We start from the raw sequence: 22,824 nt of genomic DNA, 5'->3' as shown, positions 1-22,824 counted from the left end.
CACACTTTTGCTGTCACACGGTTTGCTGTCATTGTTGCTTCTGGTTCAGAGGAGGAGGCACCATTCCTCTTTGTTGCTGGCTTTTTCCTGGTTTGGGTCGGGAGAGCCAGCAAGTATCTTCTCTGAAGGGCTGCTCCTGTTACCGAGACGACAGCCGCTGTTTTGTTGCTGGCACTCATCTGCTGTAAGTGACCTCACAGGGCCACTGCTGGTTGGGAGGATGAGAAGCATCACCCCAGAGCCAGCACTTGCCTGGTGTGAAATGAAGGAAATTGATGATTCTTTGCCCTGTTAGGACAACTTCCATTTTTGGTGCCAGCACTGAGGAGAGACTTGGTAGCTTTGTTGCTTGTGCTTGGCTGGCATAGGGTAGGTCAGATCACAAGAACTTCGTTCCTCAGGCCTTTCATCCCCACCCCTCAGGCCTTTCATCCTATGCCCTCCAGAGTGGAATCTTTCTTTGGAACTTTGTCTGCTCTTGCTCTTAGTTTTTAGTTGTAGACTGCCCCAGAGCCTAAGTCGAGAAACGTAGAAGGCAAAAATCATCCCCAGGCTACTCCTTAAGACTGAATATCCCCCAGAATTCATATGTTGAAAACATAACCCCCAAGGTGATGGTGTTAGGAGATGGGGCTTTTGTGAGGTGATTAGGCCATGAAAGTGGAGCTGTCATGAATGAGATAGTGCCCTATGGAAGTGGCCCAAGAAAACTTTCTTACCCCTTCACCATGTGAGGTTACAGTGAAAGGATGGCTTCTGTGAACTAGGAAGTTCAGACATTAAATCTGCTGACACCTTGATCTTCAACTTCCCAGTTTCCAGAACTCTAGGAAACAAATATTTATTGTTCATAAGCCACTCAGTTTATGATATTTTTGTTACAGTGGCCCAAATGGACTAACAGGGAAAGATAGCACTCTCTTGTCCTCAAGTCACAGCTCAAGGGAATGTAATGGGTGGAGCTAGATTGCATTCCTGTGTCACATCTATAAGGGAGGCTGGCAACGATAGAGGCTGACTTTTCCACTTCTCTATGAGAGGTAGTCTCTGTCTTTTACTGAGTCATATTTTGGGGAATTTCCTAAACACAGAAGAGAGTTCATATTCTCCATGGCCAGAGAGAATGATGTGTTATTTATATAGTCACCCATTTACACAACACAGCTGCTTAATTAATTTACAAACTTTGGCTTCATCTGTGGTTGCAGCCCAGACCCAGTTCTTTAGGGAAACTTGTTGTCTCTCTCTTTAAAATGTATCCCAAGTCATCTTACCTCCGAATACCTCACTGCTGTGCCCTAGTCCAAGCGACCGTCAGTGTTCAGATGAACCACATCACTGTCTTTCCAGCTGGCCCTCTTAATTCCTCTTTTGACATTGCAACAGGCTTTTCTTCATAGAGCAGCTAGGACATTTTTTTAAGTGTTTATTTTGATATAATTTCAAATTAACAGAAAAGTTATAGGAATAGTACATAGAACTTACTTACACCTTTTTTTTAGATTCATCAGTTGTTAGTATTTTGTCTCATTGCTTTATCTTCTTCCCCCCCTCCTCAGCTAACACAAACTCTGTCTCTCTTTTTCCCTCCCTCACACTTATATCCTCCCTCACTCACACTCATATGTATATGCACATACATTAGAATTATGTGTGTGTGTTTAGTATTCCCCAGCTTTTGACATAACTTGCAGGCATCATGTTCCTTTACTCATAAATTCTTCAGTGTGGTTTTCCTAATAACATATGATCTTTTTACATAACTATGAATTTAGCGTTGATGAAATAGTATTTAATCTCCAGCCCATAGTTATCTCAACAATCTTCTTTATGATTATATGCCCACCAGTTCACTAGTCATGCCTTTTTGTCTCTTTTAATTGGGAATAGTTCCTCTACGTTTTGTTAAAAGAAACTTTGGTATATTTGAAGACTCTAAGCCATTATTTTGTAAATGTGTAGAAGTTGTAAATATGTAGCAACAGATGTAGGATTTGATTCTGCCTGTTATTTCTCATCATGAGAGTTTGGGTATGCATTTCTAGAAAGGCTGTTACAGTAACGATATTGGGTCCTTCTTACATCCTCCTATCAGGAAGTATGTGATACCAGTGCATCACGGTATTGGTGACGCTAATTTGGATGACCTGTTTAAGGTACTGTAATACCAGATCTCTTCCCTAGTTATTTTCTCTTTGTAATCATTCAGCAGTTTGCAGGGAGATTTTGATAGCATGGAAATACCTTGCTCATTACCAGACTTTTCTCTCTGAGTTTTAGCATCCATTGATGATTCTTGCCTGGATCAATTATTACCACGATGATTGCAAAATGGTGATTTTTCTAACTCCATCATTCATTTTATATTTATTAGTTATCATTCTACTGTAAGGAAGAGCTTTCTCTTACTTATTTATTAATATATACTCAGGATTTCTTAATTTAGTAAATGGTTTATAATCTGTTACTTTTGTTATTTATGTTAATGTCCTTATTGTCCCAGGGGAAGCCCCTCAACCTGCTCTTTATTTATTCTTTAACAAATCCCCATCATTTTTTGCACTTTCTTACTTTTTGGTACAACCACATGTTCCATGTTCATGTTGTGTGAACAAGAATCAAACATCTCTCCAAGGAGCCTCGTTTCCTGTAATGGAGAACACAATTTAGAAACTAGGATCTCTGTGCTAGGGTTGCTGGGGAGTCATTGCCTCTAGCCATTCACAGCATACAAAGCTAGAGAAGAGCTTACATACACACATACATCTATATTTGTAGCTACCTGTTTGACATCATGGGTTCATACTGATATCCATAATTTCAGTCAAAACTCATAGAGTTCTTTCTAGTCTTTCTTCTTCCCACTTTTGGAACTCCCTTCTTTAACAGCAAAAAAGGCGACTCCCATGGTCCTCCACATATTTCCTCACTTGCTTAATTCTTCATTATAATGAAAGCAGTTTCAGAATTGTTAATGCGTACCACTGCAAAAAAGAAACACATATATTAATTAGAATTCAATATATATTTATGCTTCTTTTGGTCTTTAGCCTGAGAGTATGTATTAGTTTTTTGGATTACTATAATAAATTACCACACAGTTAGTAGCTTAACAGCAGAAATTCTTTCACATTTCTGGAGGCCAGAAGTCTTGGAATCAAGGTACTGACACAGCCATGCTCTGTCCAGTGGCTCTAGGGGAATCCTTTCTTGCCATTTCTAGCTTCTGGTGACTCCAGGTGTTCCTTGGCTTGTGGCAGTATAACTCCAGTCTCTGTCTTCATCTTCTCAGAGCTTTCTCCTCTTTGTGTCTTCTCCTCTTCTGACTCTTTAGGGTCATGTTTCCAACTTCCACTGGTTAGGACAGGAGTATTCCTTGGTGGTTAAATGAGCTACCATTTAACCCAGTACAGGGTATACAGTTACTTGAGTTATTACCTTCAGTTTATTCTTTCAGTGTATTTATTGTTCATTTGAAATACAGTAGGGTTCATTTGTTTCTGTTTATATTGAATTTTAGGTTTTTCCCAGCCTTATTTGTTTGTTTTTGAATATGCAAAACATCAGTTTCAGAAATCTGATAACAAGTTAATAGATATGGAATTATAAATTGTGATTCTTATTAAGGAAATGGACAGGTGCACTGAAAGAGAACAACAGAATGGGCCATATAGACTCAGAGATAGGGCTAGGTCATACTTATTTGAATAAGTAGAAAAGCATACTTATTTGAATAAGGCCTTGATTCAGGAAAAAAGCTGGTTGTATTGGAGGAAATGAAAGAAGGCCAGTGGATTCATGTCTGTTGGGGAAGAGGGAGGACAAAATAAGTGCAGTTGTAGAGAAGGCAGGAGCCTGAACATGTGACTCGTTGTAGACTATGTAAAGAGGTTGGAGAGCCAGTAGAGAACAATAACTAGTGGTGGTTTTAGAAGTTTATTTTACATATATATATATTTTTTTCTTTCATAGTTTATTGTCAAGTTGGTTTCCATATAACACCCAGTGCTCACCCCAACAAGTGCCCTTTTCCATGCCCACCACCTCCTTCCCCCCTCCCCCAGCCCCATGAGCCCTCACTTTGTTCTCAGCATTCAAGAGTCTCTCATGGTTTGTCTCCCTCCCTCTTCCCAACTATTTTTCCCCTTCTCCTCCCCCATGGTCCTCCGTTAAGTTCCTCCTAATCCACCTATACGTGCAAACATATGGTATCTGTCCTTCTCTGCCTGATTTATTTCGCTTAGCATTATACCCTCAAGTTCCATCCACATTGCTACAAATGACCAGATTTCATTCTTTCTCATTGCCATGGAGTATTCCATTGTATAGATAAACCACATCTTCTTGATCCATTTGTCCGTTGATGGACACTTAGGCTCTTTCCATGATTTGGCCGTTGTTGAGAGTGCTGCTATGAACATTGGGGTACATGTGCCCCTATGCATCAGCATAGGTATCCCTTGGGTAAATTCCTAGCAGTGCTATTGCTGGGTCATAGGGGAGTTCTATTGTTAATTTTTTGAGGAACCTCAACACTGTTTTCCAGAGGGGCTGCACCAGTTTACATTCCCACCAACAGTGTAGGAGGGTATTTTTATACACTCTTAAAAGTTTATTTATTTATTTATTCTGAGAGCGAGAGAGAGAGAGAGAGAGAGAGAGATTGATTCCCAAGTAGGCTCTGTGCTTGGTGGCAAGCTCAACACAAGGCTTGATCTCACGACCGTGAGATCATGACCTAAACCAAAATCAAGAGTCGGATACTTAACCAACTGAGCCATCCAAGCACCCCAGAAGTATATTTTTAAAAGACTGTATTGGCTCAGTTGGTTAAGCGTCTGACTCCGGCTCAGTTTGTGATCTCACGGTTCGTGGGTTCGAGCCCCGCATCAGGTTCTGTGCTGACAGCTCAGAGCCGGGACCCTGTTTCAGATTCTGTGTCTCCCTCTCACTCTGCCCCTCCCTACTCGTGTTCTGTCTCCCTCTGCCTCAAAAATAAATAAAAACAAAAAAACAAGACTGTATTGTTGCTAGGTGGAGCACATGATGCAAGTATAAAAGTGGAGAGACTAGTGACAGACGTGTTTAGTGTGTAATAACTGAGATAATGTTGGGTTCTACAAGAGTGGTAGTGGTGGATAATGAGAAAAGTAGATAGATTTAAGATGTATTTTGGGTTGAACTGACAGGACTAACTAAGGATTGTATTTAGTTGGACAGAGAGGGTTTTAGGTTTATGGTTATTGTAGTATTTAAGGATGACTCCCACGTTTGTAATTTTAGCAACTAGGAAAGAAGTTGATTGCAAATGAAGTGGACAGTAAGAAGCAAATTTCCCTATTAGACCTATTATTATGTTTGAAATGCCTAAGACATGCAAATGGAAATGTCAAGTTGATAGTTAAATATACGGGAGAGGAAAGTGGAATCCAAGACTTCCCTTCTGGTCCCATTACTTCAGTTCATGCTTCCCTACTGCACATCTGTGATCCCCTTTTGTACCCAGTAAAGATAACAGATTTCAGGAGTTGACCAGGTGTTGTGGGCAACTTGGACTGTAGATGGTCTCCAGGTTTATGTGTGGGTACTCCAGTTCCAATTCATTCTTTCCAGAGAGATACAGTTATTTTCCTTTAAATCATTTAAAGATACACATTTTGCTTCTTATAGCCCAGTTTTATTTTGGACCCTTTCAGAATAAGAGATTTTTCAGTTATTAGGTATTAGGCTCTTTTTTGCCCCATCTGAACATACTGTATGAGGTCACTCTAGCTGACTTTGCACCTAGAAGGGGAATGTGTGTGTATGTGTGTATTTATGTTTGATATGTACTCTGTGTGTGTCAGTTCGTATACCGACATCACATTGTTTTAATTACAGTATTTTTTTTTATTATGTTCTATACTTAGTAGGGCTAATCTTGAATCATTTTAAAGATGTCTCTCCTTTTCTCACAGATTTATTTCTCACAGATATATGGTAGAATCAAGATTGTGGACACATTTTTAAGAAGTGCAGATTTTTCCCTTTACCCTCTTGGTTTTACCTTGATTATTTGCAAATACTTTCTAGTCTTCTTTTCCATTGAGAAGAGAGTCTTTAAAGAAGGGTCTATCTGTCTCTTATTATGGGTTTTTCCATTTATTTCTTTCTTAAAGAGAGGCTGTCAATTTCCTTTATGTTTCCTTTCTTATTAAGCACCCGTTCTATATAAGCACTGAGTTAATTTCTGGGCGGAATAATTATATGGTGAATTAAACAAAGTGAAATAAACAAAGCATGTTATGAAATAAAATTGACGTAGCATAATATGTTTAATATTATAGTTTAATAAAATAGTGTGATCTTGGGAGGACTAAAAAGTTTAACTTTAAAGCATGATATATCAGTTTCTGGTCATTTTGTTTATTTTTAAATCTTTTTTAAATATCTTTTTTCATGTATTTTTATTTTTTAAGGGTCATACAGCAATGCTTCATACTGGCTCATGGCATCCCAAAATAAAAGGAGAATTTATGACTTGCTCAAATGATGCGTGAGTACTATTGATAATTCATCTAGTACATTAATATCTTTTAGTGTTTTCTTTAACATTTGTATTGTTACAAACTTGCCTGTAAAGTAAGAGATAGAGTATTAGGAATCCTGATGTTTATGAGTTCTTATTCTTGGTTTCCTTTTTTAAAGTTTTTACTTTTATTCCAGTTATCATATAGTATAATATTACATCTTTAAAAAAATTTTTAATGTTTATTATTTTGAGAGACAGAGAGAGACAGAGCATGCGTAGGGGAGGGGCAGAGAAAGAGGGAGACACAGAATCTGAAGCAGGCTCCAAGGCTCTGAGCTGTCAGCACAGAGCCCAATTTTCATTTATACGATATAGTGATTCCACACTTTCATACAACACCTGGTACTTATCACATAAGTACACTCCTTAATCCCCATCACCGATTTCACCCATCCTCCCACCCACCTCCCTCTGGCAACCATTAGTTTGTTCTCTATAGTTAAGAGTCTGTTTCATGGTTTGTCTTTCTCTTTTTTAATTTCTTTGTCCATTTGTTTTATATCTTAAATTCCACATGTGAATGAAGTCGTGTGGTATTTGTGTTTCTCTCTCTGGTTTATTTTACTTATCATAATACTCTATAGGTCCATTCAGGTTTTTGGAAATGTCAAGATTTCATACTTTTTAATGGCCAAGTATTATTCCAGTGTGTTGTGTGTGTGTGTGTGTGTGTGTGGGTGCACGCACGCGTGTGGGTTTGTGCGTGAAAAAAAAGGCACAGCTGGAGGTATCACAATGCTGGACTTCAAGTTAGATTACAAAGTTGTAGTCATCAAAAAAACTGTGTGGTACCAGCACAAAAATAGACCTATAGATCAATGAAACAGAATAGAAAACTCAGGAATAAACCCAAAATTATATGGTCAATTAATCTTTGACAAAGCAGGAAAGAATAGGCAATGGGAAAAAGTCTCTTCAACAAATGATGTTTGGTGAAAACTGGACAGCACCATGCTAAAAGACAACCTATTGAATGGGAGAAGATACTTGCAAATAACTTATCCACTAAAGGGTTAGTATCCAAAATATATAAAGAACTTATACAATTTAACACCTAAAAATGAATAATCCAATTAAAAATAGAAGACATGAACACATATTTCTCCAAAGAAGACATCCAGATGGCCAATAGACACATGAAAAGATGCTCAACATCACTCATCATCAGAGAAATGCAAATCAAAGCCACACTGAAATGCCAGCTTATATCTGTCAGAATGACTAGAATCAAAAAGATAAGAAGTAATAAGTGTTGGCCAGGATGTGGAGAAAAAGGAATCCCTGTGCGCTCTTGGTGGGAGTGTAAACTGGTGCAGCCACCCGGGAAAGCAGTCTGGACTTTCCTTAGAAAGTTAAAAATACAACTATTTTATGGTTCAGTAATTGCACTACTGGATATTTAACCCAAAATACAAAAGACTAATTAAAAGGGATACATGAAGTTCTATGTTTATAGCATGTTTATTTATAATAGCCGAATTATGGAGGCAGCTCAAGTCTCCACTGATAGATGAATGGAGAAAGAAGATGTGGTATATGCGTACAATGGAATATTATTGAGCCATAAAAAAGATGCAGTCTTGCCATTTGCAATGATATGAATGGAGCTAGCATATTATAAAGCTAAGCCAAATAAACCAATCAGAGAAAGAGAAGTACCATATGATTTCATTTCATATGTGGAATTTAAGAAACAAAAAAGAAAAAAAGAGAGAGAGAGAGACAAATCAATGGTCTTTTCTCTTGTATTCATTTCTATTAGGTTTTGGAACCAAGATTATACTGGTTTCCTAAGGCAGCTTTCCCTTTTTTTTCCTATTTTCTGGCATCCATGTCCAAGTTCATAAACATGCCTGTAACCTTATGTAACTGTCAAGGTCATCCAACAAGTTGAATTAAAATCCACACCCAGAATTCTAATATAGAAAGTATTTTAGAAGACTTATTTTATTTTTGACTACAGTTTCTCAGATATTTTTGGAAGAAATATATTTAATAAATTTAGAATAAATATTAGAAGTAAGCAGGAGGAATTTAGAAGAAAATGCTTTGATAGAAAAAATTTCAGAAAAGTGTCTGTGATGTTATATTAATTGTACTAATATTGTTATACTTCAGTTTAATTGTCAAACCAGTATTTTCCGTTGTAACATTAGAAGATACTCTTTTTTTTTTTAAAGAAAAAAAATTTTTTAATGTCTTTAATTTGAGAGACAGTGAGCAGGGGAGGGGCAGAGAGAGAGAAAGAGAGAGAGAAAGAGATTGACAGAGAGAGAAGAGACACAGAATCCGAAGCAGGCTCTAGGCTCTGAGCTGTCAGCACAGAGCCCGACGCGGGGCTTGAATCCACGGACTTTGAGATCATGACCTGAGCAGAAGTTGGACGCCTAACTGACTGAGCCACCCAGACGCCCAGAAGACATTCTAAATAGGTTTTAGGTAAAAAAAATAATAACCATGGTATATTGGTTACTCTCCATCACACTGAAAAATACACAGTGCTAATTAACACGTGCTTGTCAGGTTATGGTTACCACTAGTGTAGGAGTAGAGGGGAATCCTGTCCAGGTCAAAACCAGCCTTTCCTGTAAGTCACATACATTATGAATAAGTTTAGATACATTAAGAGTGAAGAACCAGATAGCTTTTGTGAGAAACTATTCCATTGGAGGTGAAGGTGGTGCTTACTATTTTGTTCTGGCCTCCTGTATGCCCAGTTAAATTATGATGTTAATTTGGAGTATGAGTTGGAGATGCTGGTACCTTAAACTTTTGATTTTACGCATTTCAGTATTAAACACAAACCTGAGATCAGGCCAATTTAGGAATGAAATGAGGAGGAAGAGGGTAATATGGAAATCTTTTTGGTTTTCCTGAGTTTATCAGAATGAAGCATACAATAAGGCAGAGGTTACTACATTATACTTGGAAGTAAATGTTAATGAAAACCAGATGGTATTGAAGATAAAAATGCTTACTTATTCAGAGGAAGTCAGTTCTACTTGTGAATTTATATGATCTGATTTATAATTTGTAGTGCACAGAGTGAAAGTACAAATGATACTACACTAGTGTAATCTGAGTCCTTGGTGCAGAATTTGTACTGAGCAGATTCAAGCCCAGCACAGGCTCTGTCCATAGGTACTGCTGAGTGAGTCAGATGCTTCCATTATGTACCTGGAGGGTTTTCTATTGCTTACTCAGGAATTTGTATCTCAGAAGAATTTGTTCATATCTATTATAACTACTCCTATATGAAGTTAACAATGAGGAAAAAGCAGAAAAATAATGAAGTGCACAGACAAACATTTCACATTGAGTGGCTGCAGAAAAATAGACAGTGTTAGGTAAGAATAGCTGAGGAGGTGACAAGACTTCAATGTAATGTCTCCTTTTGAAGTCAGGGGAGGGAGGACATATAGAAGAATAGTTAGGCAGTGGTAGGGCCCGTGCTACTTACAAACAAACAAAACAAAATGGGCACTTAGAAAGTGGGTTTAGGCTGGAGTTAAAGAGGAGGAACTGGTGTATATCACAAAATAGCCATGAGATCCATTTGTAAATACTTGTGAAAAATGACTCCCAAGTACTGAATGAATCTTTGAGGGCTAGAATTCTGCAATAGCTAGCAGAATTAAGAACTATATATATATATATATGGCAGAATAAGACCAATAGTTACTCCAAGGTACAGTGATCTGAGGAAAAGTCAGGCTGCTCATGTAATATTAAAAATGTTCACTAACAATGGCTCAGGTGGGTACAGGGAACATAGAAAAAGAGTTGTTAATGACACTTGCTTGAAAGAATCAGGGAAAGCTTTACACTAGGGTTTGTAATATGTGTACAGTAATCTCCCTTATCCACAGGGGATATATCCCAAGATCCACAGTGGACGCCTGAAACCATGGATAGTACCAAGTCCTGCATGTACTATGTTTTTCCTGTACATAATTACCTGTGAGGAAGTTTAATTTATAAAAAAGACACAGTAAGAGATTAACAACAGCAATGAATAATAAATAGAAAAATTACAATATACTGTAATAAAAGTTATGTAAGGGGTGCCTGGGTGATTCAGTCAGTTAAGTGGGTGACTCAGTTGATTAAGCATCTGACTCTTAATTTCAGCTCGGGTCATGATCTCATGGTCCACAAGTTCAAGCCCTGCATCAGGCTCTCCAGTGACAGTGCAGAGCCTGCTTGGGATTCTCTTTCTCTCCCTCTCTCTCTGTCCCTCCCTCCCTCAAAATAAATAAATAAACTTTAAAAAATTTATTTAAAAAAGTTATGTGAGTGTGCTGTCTCTCTCAAAGTATCTTACTGTACTGTACTCACCCTTCTTGTGACGGTGCAAGATGGTAAAATGCTTACATGATAAGATGATATGAGGTTTCTGACATAGGCATTGTGCTATGTGCATTAGGTTGCTTTTGACCTTCTGATGATATATTAGAAGGAGGATCATTTTCTTTTGGACCAGGTTGACCATGAGTAACTGAACCATGGAAAGTGAAACTATAGATAAGGAGGGGATTCCTGTATTGATATAAATTCCTTTTGTGGAAAAGTAGGGAAGTGATGAGAGAGGACATGGACTTAGAGAAGAATATAGGGAAATCTTAATTCGGGCACTCTAGGATGTTAGCATATAGAACATGCAAAATATATAGTGAACCACAATTAGGTAATTTTATCTATGAACAAAAGAAATAGCCTCATATTAGGGTTTATAATTTACACTGTGAAATGAGTATTTAGAGACATTAAAATCTAGTCCATTTTGTTTTCTTTTGAGCAACTGAGTATTATGAAATGTGTATGCCATGAAAGAATAAAATTAGGTGGATGCTCTAAATTAAAGGATTCATGGCAAGCATAGAAACCATTTAATTTGTGAACGTTGGTTTGATTTTCTTTCTTCTGAAGGAGGAGAGGAAAGAGAGGGAGGGAAAGAAGGACAAACCAAAAAAAAAAAGACAATAAAGAGACAATTTGGGGGATAATTGGGGGAATTTGGCTATTAGGTGATATGACAGATTAAAAAATTGGCCACAGTTCTTCATCTTTCCTTGTGCCCATGCTCTTTTCAATGTGACTTTGCAGGTACTCCTGTTAAGAAATGGTGACTATTTCCCTACCTCATGATAATGGGCTGGCTCACAGAAGGTGACAGAAATGATGGTGTGCCATTTCTGAGCATAGGCTTGTGACGAGTTCTTGTGCCTTCCACTTTCTTGGAGCCATAGCATTGCCATCTTATCAAACTCTGGCAAACCTACTGGAGGGTGAAATATCTGGTGGAGGAGAGTTCAGTTTTCCTAGTTAAGGCCATCCTAGCTTATAGTCTGCCAACTCCCAAACTTGTGAGAGACCCAAAGGTGGATCAGCAGAACTGACTACAGACGCATGAATTAACCAAACTAGGACAGAACCACCCAGCCAAGACAGAATCACCCACCTGACTGGTAGACTCATAAGCATTAGTGTATACCTATTGTTTTAAGCCATTAAATTTTAGAAATGTTTTGTTAGGCACCAGCTGTTTACTGATACAGATGATATTATTGAATTATGTAGAATCATGGTTATACAGAAGAATGTCTTTGTTCTTACAAGACACCAGCTGATGACTTTAGGTGTGAAATATCATGTGATAATGCAACTACTTCAAAATGGTATAACAAAAAATAATGTATGTCTGTTTGCATGGGGTGTGTGTGTGTGTGTGTGTGTGTTTATCTTTGGAAAGTGAGAGACTGAGAATACAGATGTGACAGAATGTTATGGTATATGGTGTCCATTTGGAAAGGGTATATGGTGTTTATTGTACTGCTCTTTTAACTTGTTTGTAGCTTTAAGCTTTTCAAAATAAAAGTTGGGAGTATCTTCTTAATACTGGCTAATATTTGGATGTCATCCTGTTAGAAGGTGGAGGAGGGAGAGAAAAGTGTTCTTCAGATTGATAAAGCACTTTGAGACTGAAAAACAAAGGAAGTGACTTCATATCATTTACACGGAGATTTATTTAGGGTAACTTACTGACAGGGGGGATCACCTCTTCTCTGCAAAGTCTGGACCTTAATCCACTAATTTATAGTGATGTGGTGAGGCCAAAGGGTGGGTATCTAAAGTGGCACCATTTGTGTGCTAGAGGGGAGGGAGGGGAAGAAACTATGTCATCTCTACTAGTTATCTAAATGACTTTAGGGAAGATCAGAACAAGCCTTCCTGCATTCCAGTCTGGGTACCCATTAAACTTCCATGGGCCTTGGTACACAAAGGGCCAAAGATGGAGTTAATATTGTCAGCCCTTGTACACATCCATCCCATTCCCACCTTTATTTTCTCTATAGGTTGAATGTAAGGTGGAGTATAAAAAGTCATTATTATAATTAGTTGCATTCTACTTTGATCAAGTTTTTTCTTGGATAGTTTTTCAGTGTATCTTAAGTTTCTACACGTCAGTGCTGACTTGGACTATGAGAACCTAGTATTCAGGTATTGTCTACATTGGATTATATGTAGCAGGATTTCCTAAATGTGTTCCTAGGAATGCTAGTACCTGTAGGGTGTCCATCAAGAAAAGGTTTAAGGAACCCTTAGAGAATCACAGGGCCAAAAACTATAATAAGTATGTTAAAGATCCTAAGAACTATATTAAAAAAAAATTTTCTAGACATACTAAAACAACCCCATCTTTCTCCCACTGCCAACAGCACCTGTTACACTCTGGGGGTTTGGTGTTCCTAGGAGTACGCTTTGGGAAATGAAGTTACCCCTAGTTAAAGCTTTTCATAGTGGAATTCAGTACGTTATAAAAGTTTTTCATTTGGTGGCAATTTATAAAGATGTATTATATCAATTAAAATTTTTGGCAAATTTTGGGATGGCATAATAGAAAGAGCATGCAATTTCCAGACCCAGAGCACTTGGTACTCCACCCGTTGTCATGATGTTGGGTTGGTAATTTACCACTGAATCTCAGATTCCTATAAAATGGGGTAATACTTGATTCACAAGATTATAATCTGGATTTAATGTGTAAATCCTTGTGCATAGTTGCTTTTCATGTGTAGGACTAGCCTTGGAATCATTTGAATTGAAGATTAGATTTTCAGTCTTTAGTTTTTCTTAGTTTCTCTCACAACTATCTCCTATTTGAGAGCATGTGTGGGGCATGTTAGATCTCTCAGGCTTTTGCTGCAAGGCAGATTTCAATTTTTATAATCAATAACATGTGTAAATATAAAATTCTCTAAGGAACCATGATTCATATAAATGGATCCCAGAAAAGTAAACTTTTCTATAATTCAAACTGGTTTTTTTTTTTTTTCCATNTTTATAATCAATAACATGTGTAAATATAAAATTCTCTAAGGAACCATGATTCATATAAATGGATCCCAGAAAAGTAAACTTTTCTATAATTCAAACTGTTTTTTTTTTTTTTTCCACATTTTAAGTATCTTTTGTTTGGGAAACTTAAAAAAAAAACCTTTAGCTTCCTATATTATTAATAAGTGTTTTCAATGTCATTTAACATCTTCATAATGTATAAATTATTACAGTGTGGTATAAAATGTCTCACAAAGTCTTGGCATATGTAGGCCTATCTACAGCTTTTAGAGTTCTTGACTGCTATTTTTATATTTTGGTTTTTCCCTTTCTGTTAATCATTGCTTCTTGCTGCTGTTGGTGTGACAGCCTATATAAGTACCTCAGTTTCTCTCAGTTCTTTGTTTCCAATAAACTGTGGGCTTGGGCTGGGGTAGGGTGGTCCAAGTTTTTTAGAATTTGTACACAAGAAGAGGGAATAAGCAATTAGTGTAGTGTATGGTTTTTTTGTTGTTATTGTTAGCACATTAATTTTTGCCATCTTAAGCTTCCGGGAGACTTTTTCTTGCTTCCTTTCTGGTTCTGGGTGGAGTTTTGTACTGTCCATGCCTCCAAATAAGTAAGGCGGTAAATATATTTTTAATGGTTCTTTTTTGGTGATTTTCTCATAGAAACAGTGTACTCTTTTTGCACTAGACTTATTGTAGTGATCATTTTGCAATAGATACAAGTAATAAATCATTGTTTTACATCTGAAACTAATATAATGTTAATTATACCTCAATAAAAGGAAGAAATACAGTGCTTAAGTCCTGCTTCTGCAGTATCTGCTATTGCTTTTATCTAATTTAATTCTTTGATTTTAAAAATTTAATATTCTTTAATATACTCTCATAGGTTTTCATTTTAAAGCCATAAACATGCTTTTTAAAAATATCTGTTTCAACAGCTTTTTAAAAGCTACCAGCATTTTAAAAATTAATAGCTTTGACTTTACTTATTATGTGGGTAATGAAAAATTCATCTATACATTATTTTTAAAGTGTTTGTTAACAGAAATTTTACATGAAACAGATAACTTTGTTAAAAAGTTAATTAGGATTTAGCACTAGAGCCTAAATCCTTAAAATGTTAATTGCCAATAATGGTGAAATATACTTATAATAAAAGGCAAAATTTACTACTTTTTGAAGCTCTTTTTTCTCATGACTTCTGAGAGTATGAGAATCTGTTCTCAAATTACTGTTGTAATTGAGATGCTCACATTCTGGTGTTTGATTTAGCTTCTATTGACAAACTTTCTATAGGCTTGGATGAAAGAAATATGTACATCTTCTTTTAATTTTAAAATTCATTGGGTTGTGTAAGTTCCTCTTAAAATGGTTTGCATTTACTCAGCTCTGTTTTATTTCTGTTATATTGAGAAACCCACAGTAGGTAAAAAGTCTGTAAGATCTTAAAGTAATAATAACCCATTGCAGAGCTGCCAGGACAAATTCTTTAAAAGGTCAAGTTTTGGGGCACTTAGGTGGCTCAGTCTGACTCTTGATTTCAGCTTAGGTCTTGGCCGGGTTCTAAGTTCAAGCCCTGTGTTGGTTTTCACACTAAACCTACTTTAAGAAAAAAAAAAAAAGGACAAGTTTAGAACTTAGAATTAAGGCTTGTATTTGTCTGCCATTCAGATTAATGTGTGATCATCATAATTTTAAGCCACTGCCTTTAGTTCAACCATAGAGTCTTTAAAGTTATTGTCTACATTTATAATGTTTGATTAATTATAGAATTTTTGTTGGGGCGCCTGGGTGGCTCAGTCGGTTGGGGGTCTGACTTCGCCCAGGTCATGATCTTATGGTCAGTGAGCTTGAGCCCTGCATCGGGCTCTGTGCTGACAGCTCAGAGCCTGGAGCCTGCTTTGGATTCTGTGTCTCCCTCTCTCCCTGCTCCTCCCCCACTCACACTCTGTCTCTTGCTATCTCTCAAAAGTGAATAAATGTTAAAAAATTTTTAAAAATAAATAAAAATTTTTCTTCATATTTACATGGGTTAATTTGTCACATTAACTGCAGTTGGATTTGTTTGTTTCTTATTTGTAATCTCTTTTAAGCAGACAAACATCAGTGTTCTCAGTTTCTATCCTGAAACATAATACTTTGACACTAAGAATCCTGGAAACATATTTTAATTGAAAAATGAAATTGACAGTTACTGAGAACAATCTAGTGTTTGGAACTCTAGAACTAGTTTTACCTTAAGTATTGCCGAGTCTGTAAAATAGGGCTTTGTATCATCAGATATTTTGAAGTAATTTGAAAATACTACGTCAAAAACAGCCTACAGGTTTAAAAAACTGTAATTTTGTTGTAATTCTACAGTATTTTGGTTCTGTGGTAATTTACGGTAATTGGATGCTGGTCTAAAGTAGTAGGGACTAAAGGCAGAGGGGAATTGTCATGCTTTAGAGATGAATTATCTATTACTGTGTTTACTGGTGACATAATTTGGCCCATTAATAAACCTAATATATAATGTCTGAAAAAACTAGAGCACAGTATTTTATATTTATTAGTGAAATGCATGTGAAATTATTAGTCATTTATATCCTTTTTTAAAAATTAAGATATAATGTCATTTATATTCTGTAACAAAATAAGCTAACAAAATATTAGTAGGGAAGTTGGACTTACAGAATAGGCAAACATTATTTATAATTAAGTGTTAAATTTTTTTAAAATTTTTTATTTATTTCAGAGAGAGCGAGAGAGGGAGACAGTGTGAGCAGGGGAGGGTCAGAGAGAGAGGGAGACTCAGAATCTGAAGTAGGCTCCAGGCTCTGAGCTAGCTGTCAGCACAGAGCCTGATGCGGGGCTTGAACCCACGAATCATGAGATCATGACCTGAGCCGAAGTCAGACGCTTAACCGACTGAGCCACCCAGGTGCCCCAAGCGTTACGTTTTTTTAATGTTTCAATTTATTTTTGAGAGAGAGAGAGAGAAAGAGAGCGTGCGCACATGTGAGCGAGCAGGGGAGGGGCAGAGAGGGAGACAGAATCTGAAGCAGGCTCCGGGCTTTGAGCTGTTAGCACAGAGCCCAATGTGGGTCTCAAACTCGTGAACGGCGAGATCATGACCTGAACTGAAGTCGGACTTAACCAACTGACCCACCCAGATGCCCTAAGCATTTTAATTTTATATGCATTTTAATTTTCAGGCTTTTATTATGTTTGAAAAGCCTTTGATTTATAATTTTCCTAGTACTTTCAACTCCGTCAGGTATGTTTTTTATCATACGTTTACAGTAAATTTTATCTCATATCTTCAGGAATTATACAAATATTTAATGTCACATTATTCTTGATCTATGTTTATGTAATTTTTATGCAGAATGTTGCTAATGTGTATCGTATTGCTATATGTAACAAGAATAAGGTGTTCACACCTTCAAAAATGAAGGAAAGTTTGATTAAGTCCAAGTTTTTTACGTTTTATTTGTATCCTTTTCACAGTTGTTAATGAGTAACTTATTCTGGCTGTAGGAATATTGATGCTGAACAATAATGTAGGAATTATAAACTATGGAGAGTGGTTTTTAATATTTTCTTTATCTTGAAATCCATATGAAACCATTGTTAATTTCATTAATACATCTCTGTTACATCAGTCAGTATTTAAGATATTTATTCATTTCTGTAGTTATTTTTAAATAACTACAGAATGTGGATGTCTCCAATATTGAAGGCTCTGCTTGTTTACTGGTGTCCCTAGGTGTGCATTAACTGAGAGTGTGATAATGGAGAGTAGTTTGAATTTCTTCTGGGGATTTCTAGGTCACCAAGGTAGCATCAGTACAACCAGTCCACTCCATGCATGACTAAATGAATCTGCATGTATGACTAATATGCCAGCACTCTTGTGGTGTGTGGTGGCCCTGTTGGCCATGTGTGGAGTAGTTGTATATGAAGAAGAATGTTATTCCTGTGAAAATTGATGTATTGAATGGAGTTGCAGGAATGGGATTAAAGATTTTTGCATATTGTGGATTTTGCAGTTGTTAACACTCATAATTAAAATGTTTGTTTTGGTTCTCCAACTTTTTCTGAAATACTTGGCTACAAGTGCTTTTTCTTTTTTAAATTATCTTTTCCATTTCTTTTCCTAAGTTTCTGTAACTACTTGGCAAATTTATATGTGTTTTGTTTCCGGATCTTTGCTGTTATGCCAGAGAAGCCTGTTGAATCCATTTCCAATTTTGAAAAAATTGTCACCTCATCTTTTCAGCTTTGTATTGACAGAGTTCATGAAGTTAGGGTGGCAAGTTAACAGGAACTTTGCAAGGAAGTGTGAATAATGATTTGCCCTTTTCAGTTGCCTCTTTCTAAATCTTGTAAGTTTACATGACATTGTAAAACTATTTCTGTCTTATAAACTGCCCTTTCTTGTGATAATACTTCTAAAATGTGCCTTGATGAAAATGTTAGCTTTTGTTACTGTTTAAGAAGTGCTCCAAGTAGAAATAGTTTACTTTTCCCTTGATAACACTTTTTTTCATTATTATAGTAGTAATAGACTAAAATAGAAGGATCTCATAAATTACTAATTACAGGCCTTAATGGGTTGCATTCTATTAATTAGAATAAAATAAATGATATTTTTGGAAAGCTGTACTAACCTTTCAATATGACTAGCACAGACTTGTTTAACGACACTTCATATAGTCTTTTAGGTCTTGCAATATCAGTCAATAGCTGTGTTTTCATGGAGGAGATGAGGTTCGCTGATTATATTTCAACAAAAATTTAGTTACAGAGCTTTATGCTTATATTAGAACAGGGCAGAGGTAGGGCAGCTTCTGGTTTGTATTACAAAACTATGTTATAGTTAGCATTTTTTATCTTACCTAGACAGTCTTATTATATGTCCCACATAGGCTGAAGATAATTCTTTTTTGTAATCCATTATGTAATGAATTTTTTCCACAGAAAAATATATCATTTGCAAATACACAACTTTTAACATTCTTAATTCCGTTCTGTTCTTATAAAACCATTGGTTTGTCTATTAACCAACAAATATTTATTGACAACCTACTATGTGTGCTCAGCCTCATCAAGACTGTGGATAAATGAAGTAGTTCTTGCTCTTAAAGAATTTATAATATAGTGAAAACACTTACACAAGTAAGCAATTAAAAATAAATAGCTAAGTGAATAATTAAAAGCATGCAAGGTGCTGTGAAGGAGCAATTTATAAGGAAGACCTAAAGTAGACTGGAGAGTCAGCAAGTACTTCTCTGAGGACATAATGTTTAAGCTGAGATATGAAAGGTGAATGGTTATTGGCATTGAGAAGAGGATGCCATTCTAGACAGAGGAGACATTACATTGAAATACCTATTACGGGAACTGACAGAAATCAACATCACTAAAATAGAGCAAGATGGAGAGCAGCATGAGATGAATTTGCCGAAGTAGGTGGAAGCCAAACCAGGCAGGGTCTTGTAGACCATTTTGAATACATTTGGATTTTATTCCAAGGGTAACTACATACAAGAGGTTAAAGGATTTTAAGCATGACAGTGACATAATCAGATTTACATTAAAAATAATTACCATCTTTATGGAGAGTAAATTGGATGGGCAAAGGTGAGGGCAATTATAACCATATTCTAAAACTTTTTTTTTTTTTTTATTCTAAAACTTTTATAATGAATGACTTTCATACTGTTAGGTTAAATGGTTCTTTTTTCTGACTGGAGAGTTTTCAAATATGGAACGTACTCCCATCAGTAACACTGTTCATCATATATAGGGAACCTGGTCTTCATCCATATGCTACTCATCCCTGAAGTGAGAATCACTGAGCTATTGCAGCTCTTACCTACTTTTGCTGATAGGAAACTTGAGGCTCAGAGAAGTGACATACCCAAGGTCACATAGATAGTTAGCCAGGGGCAGAGCAAGCACCTCAACCCACAGTTGTGAATATCTTTTAGAGCCCTTTTCACATAATTTCTCTTGGATCTAGGAAACTAGCATCATCAGTTAGAATGTATTTACTATGGTTGGCTATTGGATAACATCAAATATATGTGACAGATTCTCTAATGTAAACACATTATATGGGAGACGACGCCAAATGAAACAGTGGTTTGTAACAGCAACTTTCATAGTGTGATCTGTAGACCCCTGGAGGTCTTTGAGATCCTTTCAGCTGGTCCACAGGGTTGAAATTGTTTACATAGTAACACTAAGGCATAATTTGGCTTCTTCATTGTATTGACATTTGTGCTGATGACACCACAGCAATGGTGGGTGAAACTGCTGATATCTTGGTCTTCATCAAGTCAGTGGCAAGAAACTGCATTAGTAATCATTGTATTTACTGCTACACACTCCTAATTTTTTTTTTTAAAGCTGGTTTTATTTAAGAGTGTTGCAGTGGCAACAGAGTATTTGTAATATAGTATAGTATATATTGTGTGTATATATATATAGTATATATTGTATATATATACTAAATATATATTGTATATATTGTATATATATATAGTATATATAGTATATACTATAGTATAGTAATCATTGTATTTACTGCCACATACTCATAATTTAAAAAATCTAGTTTTACTTAAGTGTCTTTGATGAAGCAGTAAAAATTATTAGTTTTATTAAATCCCAACCTTTGAATACATGTTTACTATTCTGTCTGACAAAGTGGGGGACAAAATATCAGAGTGTGCTGGTTATTTGGAGGATAAGTCCCGTGTGACTCAGCTGTGAGGTAACTGCTGGTTTTTCATGAAGCATCATTTTTACTTGAAAGGGCTATTGACAGACAAATTCTGGTCATTCAGACTGGGCATTTGGTAGACATTTTATCAAAAAATGAACTAAGTCATTTGTCATTTTAAGGAAACCAATTGGAAGTATTTGTTTCCATTGATAAAATTTGAGCCTTTAAGTAAAATGTAAAACTTTGTAAATGCTCCTTTGAGCTTGACAGCTTCTCAGTACTTAAAGATTGTTTTTTTTTTTCCTTTAATGAGATCATTTGTCACATTAGTGTTTTTTTTTCAATTGTACAATGAATGTATCAACATTTTGAGGACTTGCATAAGCCATTGACCAATATTTTTCTTTTTTCATTTTTTTAATTGAATAATGAAATGTTCACACACAGTGCCACATTAGTTTCAGGAAATGGCTGAAGTTAGTTTCAGCTCATGTTACAAGAATGTGTATAACTAAAGGATCCATTCAGAATACACGATTGATCTATAGATTTTAATATGAGTATAAAAAGTATATTGTCATGGTTTTGGATTCTATGCTGCAACTAAAATTCACAAAACTACCATTTGTTAAGTTTTGGCATAGTATCACAGAATATCTACAACTATCTGAAAGCACTGTTAAAATATTATTTTGTCCCACTACACATCTGTGTAATAGATTTCCTTGTGACTTAACCAGAACAACATATATAATAGATTGAATGCAAAAGTATTAAGTACTGTTCTCTACTAAGCCACACTTTAAAGTGACTTGGAAAAATGTTGAACAGTGCCACATTTCTTACTAAATTCATTTGGGAAAATGTATTTTCATGAGACATTTTGGTTTTCATTTTTTTTTGTAAAAACACTGTCATGTAATGAGTTTATAAATATTCTTAATTGAGTTAATAAATATTAAAAGTTTTTGTTTTGATACCTATTTTGGTAAACACCTATTGGTATAACACACATAAACAGAAGCTCCTTATGATATGTGAACAGTTTAATGGCTACTGATGCATTTTGTTAAATTGCCATCCATTACCATCTTTAAAAGATTTCCTTGCCATAATGCTTAGTTTAATTCTACAGGTGACATGTGATGAAAAGTTCTATGTTTCTTCAAAAGATCTGGATTTCTTCAAAATATGTAACTCAGCATTTTTAGCAACTCATATTGGGCTTCTGATTAGTATTAGTCTAGTGAGATTTAGTATGTAAGCATTGGCAGAAAAATTGCTATTATATCTTAAAAGCTCTATGTTTTTTCATATCATTCAGCGAATTTACAAGATAAATATTTGTACAACTTTGTAGGTTTGTTATAAGCTTTAAATTTAATAATACACAGAAAGCACAGTACCGGGCATATAGTTAGTGTTCAGTGCAAGTTTACTTCCACTTATTCTGTTTTTGTTTTTGTTTTCCTTCACCCAAGTGTACTTAAAGTATACAAGGTCTGGTTTGATGTTACTGTAGTACAAATCTTGGACCACAATCAACTCAGCATCTGTCATCTGCTACCTGTTAGAGCAATCTGTTAGTCCACCCCTGGACTGGTGTCCTTATCTGTTAAAAAAAAAAAAAAAAGTCTTTGACTACATTAATTCTGGCTTTTCAAGAAATGCCAGTTATCCATGTGAAGAACAATTCCAAAACTACAGAGAAGTAAGTTAATGCTAAATAGATTTTGATTAGGAAGACAGAGTGAAAACAGTGGGTGATTAAAATATATTTACTGTGGGAATGCTGGAAGAAGAGGCAAAAAGGGAGTTGTACAGAAATGAAACAGATGATGTAGGTTAGCATTTGGTGGATCTTTTCTCCATAGCTCAAAATTTTTCTTTAGTTAGGCTTAGCAAACATTTATTTTACATCTATTGTTGTGGGTCAGCCCTTCATTAGACACCATGTTTTGAACTGATTGGCTCAGAAATATAACAGAAATATATACAGAAATATATACAACATGGTGCTTTACTCTCCTAGATACTTCCTAGTCTCTTGGGATCATTGGGCACCTATAACACTATGTTTTACAGCAAAGGGCTAGCGGGTGGCTCATTTTGAATTATTTCTTCAGAGGAACATGAAGTCCTCTTTGCTAAGAGACACAGATCCCATAATGCAACAGCAGGATTTT

The 22,824-nt window shown here is 36.0% G+C and overlaps 1 protein-coding gene across 1 annotated transcript in view; it reads left to right on the top strand.

Annotated features, from left to right (window-relative positions):
• Positions 1-22,824, top strand: part of WDR70 (WD repeat domain 70) — a 272,504-nt gene that overhangs the window by 111,057 nt on the left and 138,623 nt on the right. Inside the window, exon 9 of the mRNA XM_077763475.1 lies at positions 6,459-6,535. Coding sequence (XP_077619601.1) covers positions 6,459-6,535 — 77 coding nt within the window. The remainder of the gene's footprint in view (positions 1-6,458; positions 6,536-22,824) is intronic.

Source organism: Crocuta crocuta, unplaced genomic scaffold, assembly GCF_008692635.1.
Source record: "Crocuta crocuta isolate KB4526 unplaced genomic scaffold, BGI_CrCroc_1.0 scaffold4, whole genome shotgun sequence".
Lineage (NCBI taxonomy): Eukaryota > Metazoa > Chordata > Mammalia > Carnivora > Hyaenidae > Crocuta > Crocuta crocuta.
Note: the sequence above shows the minus strand (reverse complement) of the source record. Positions and strands in the feature narration are given on the sequence as shown.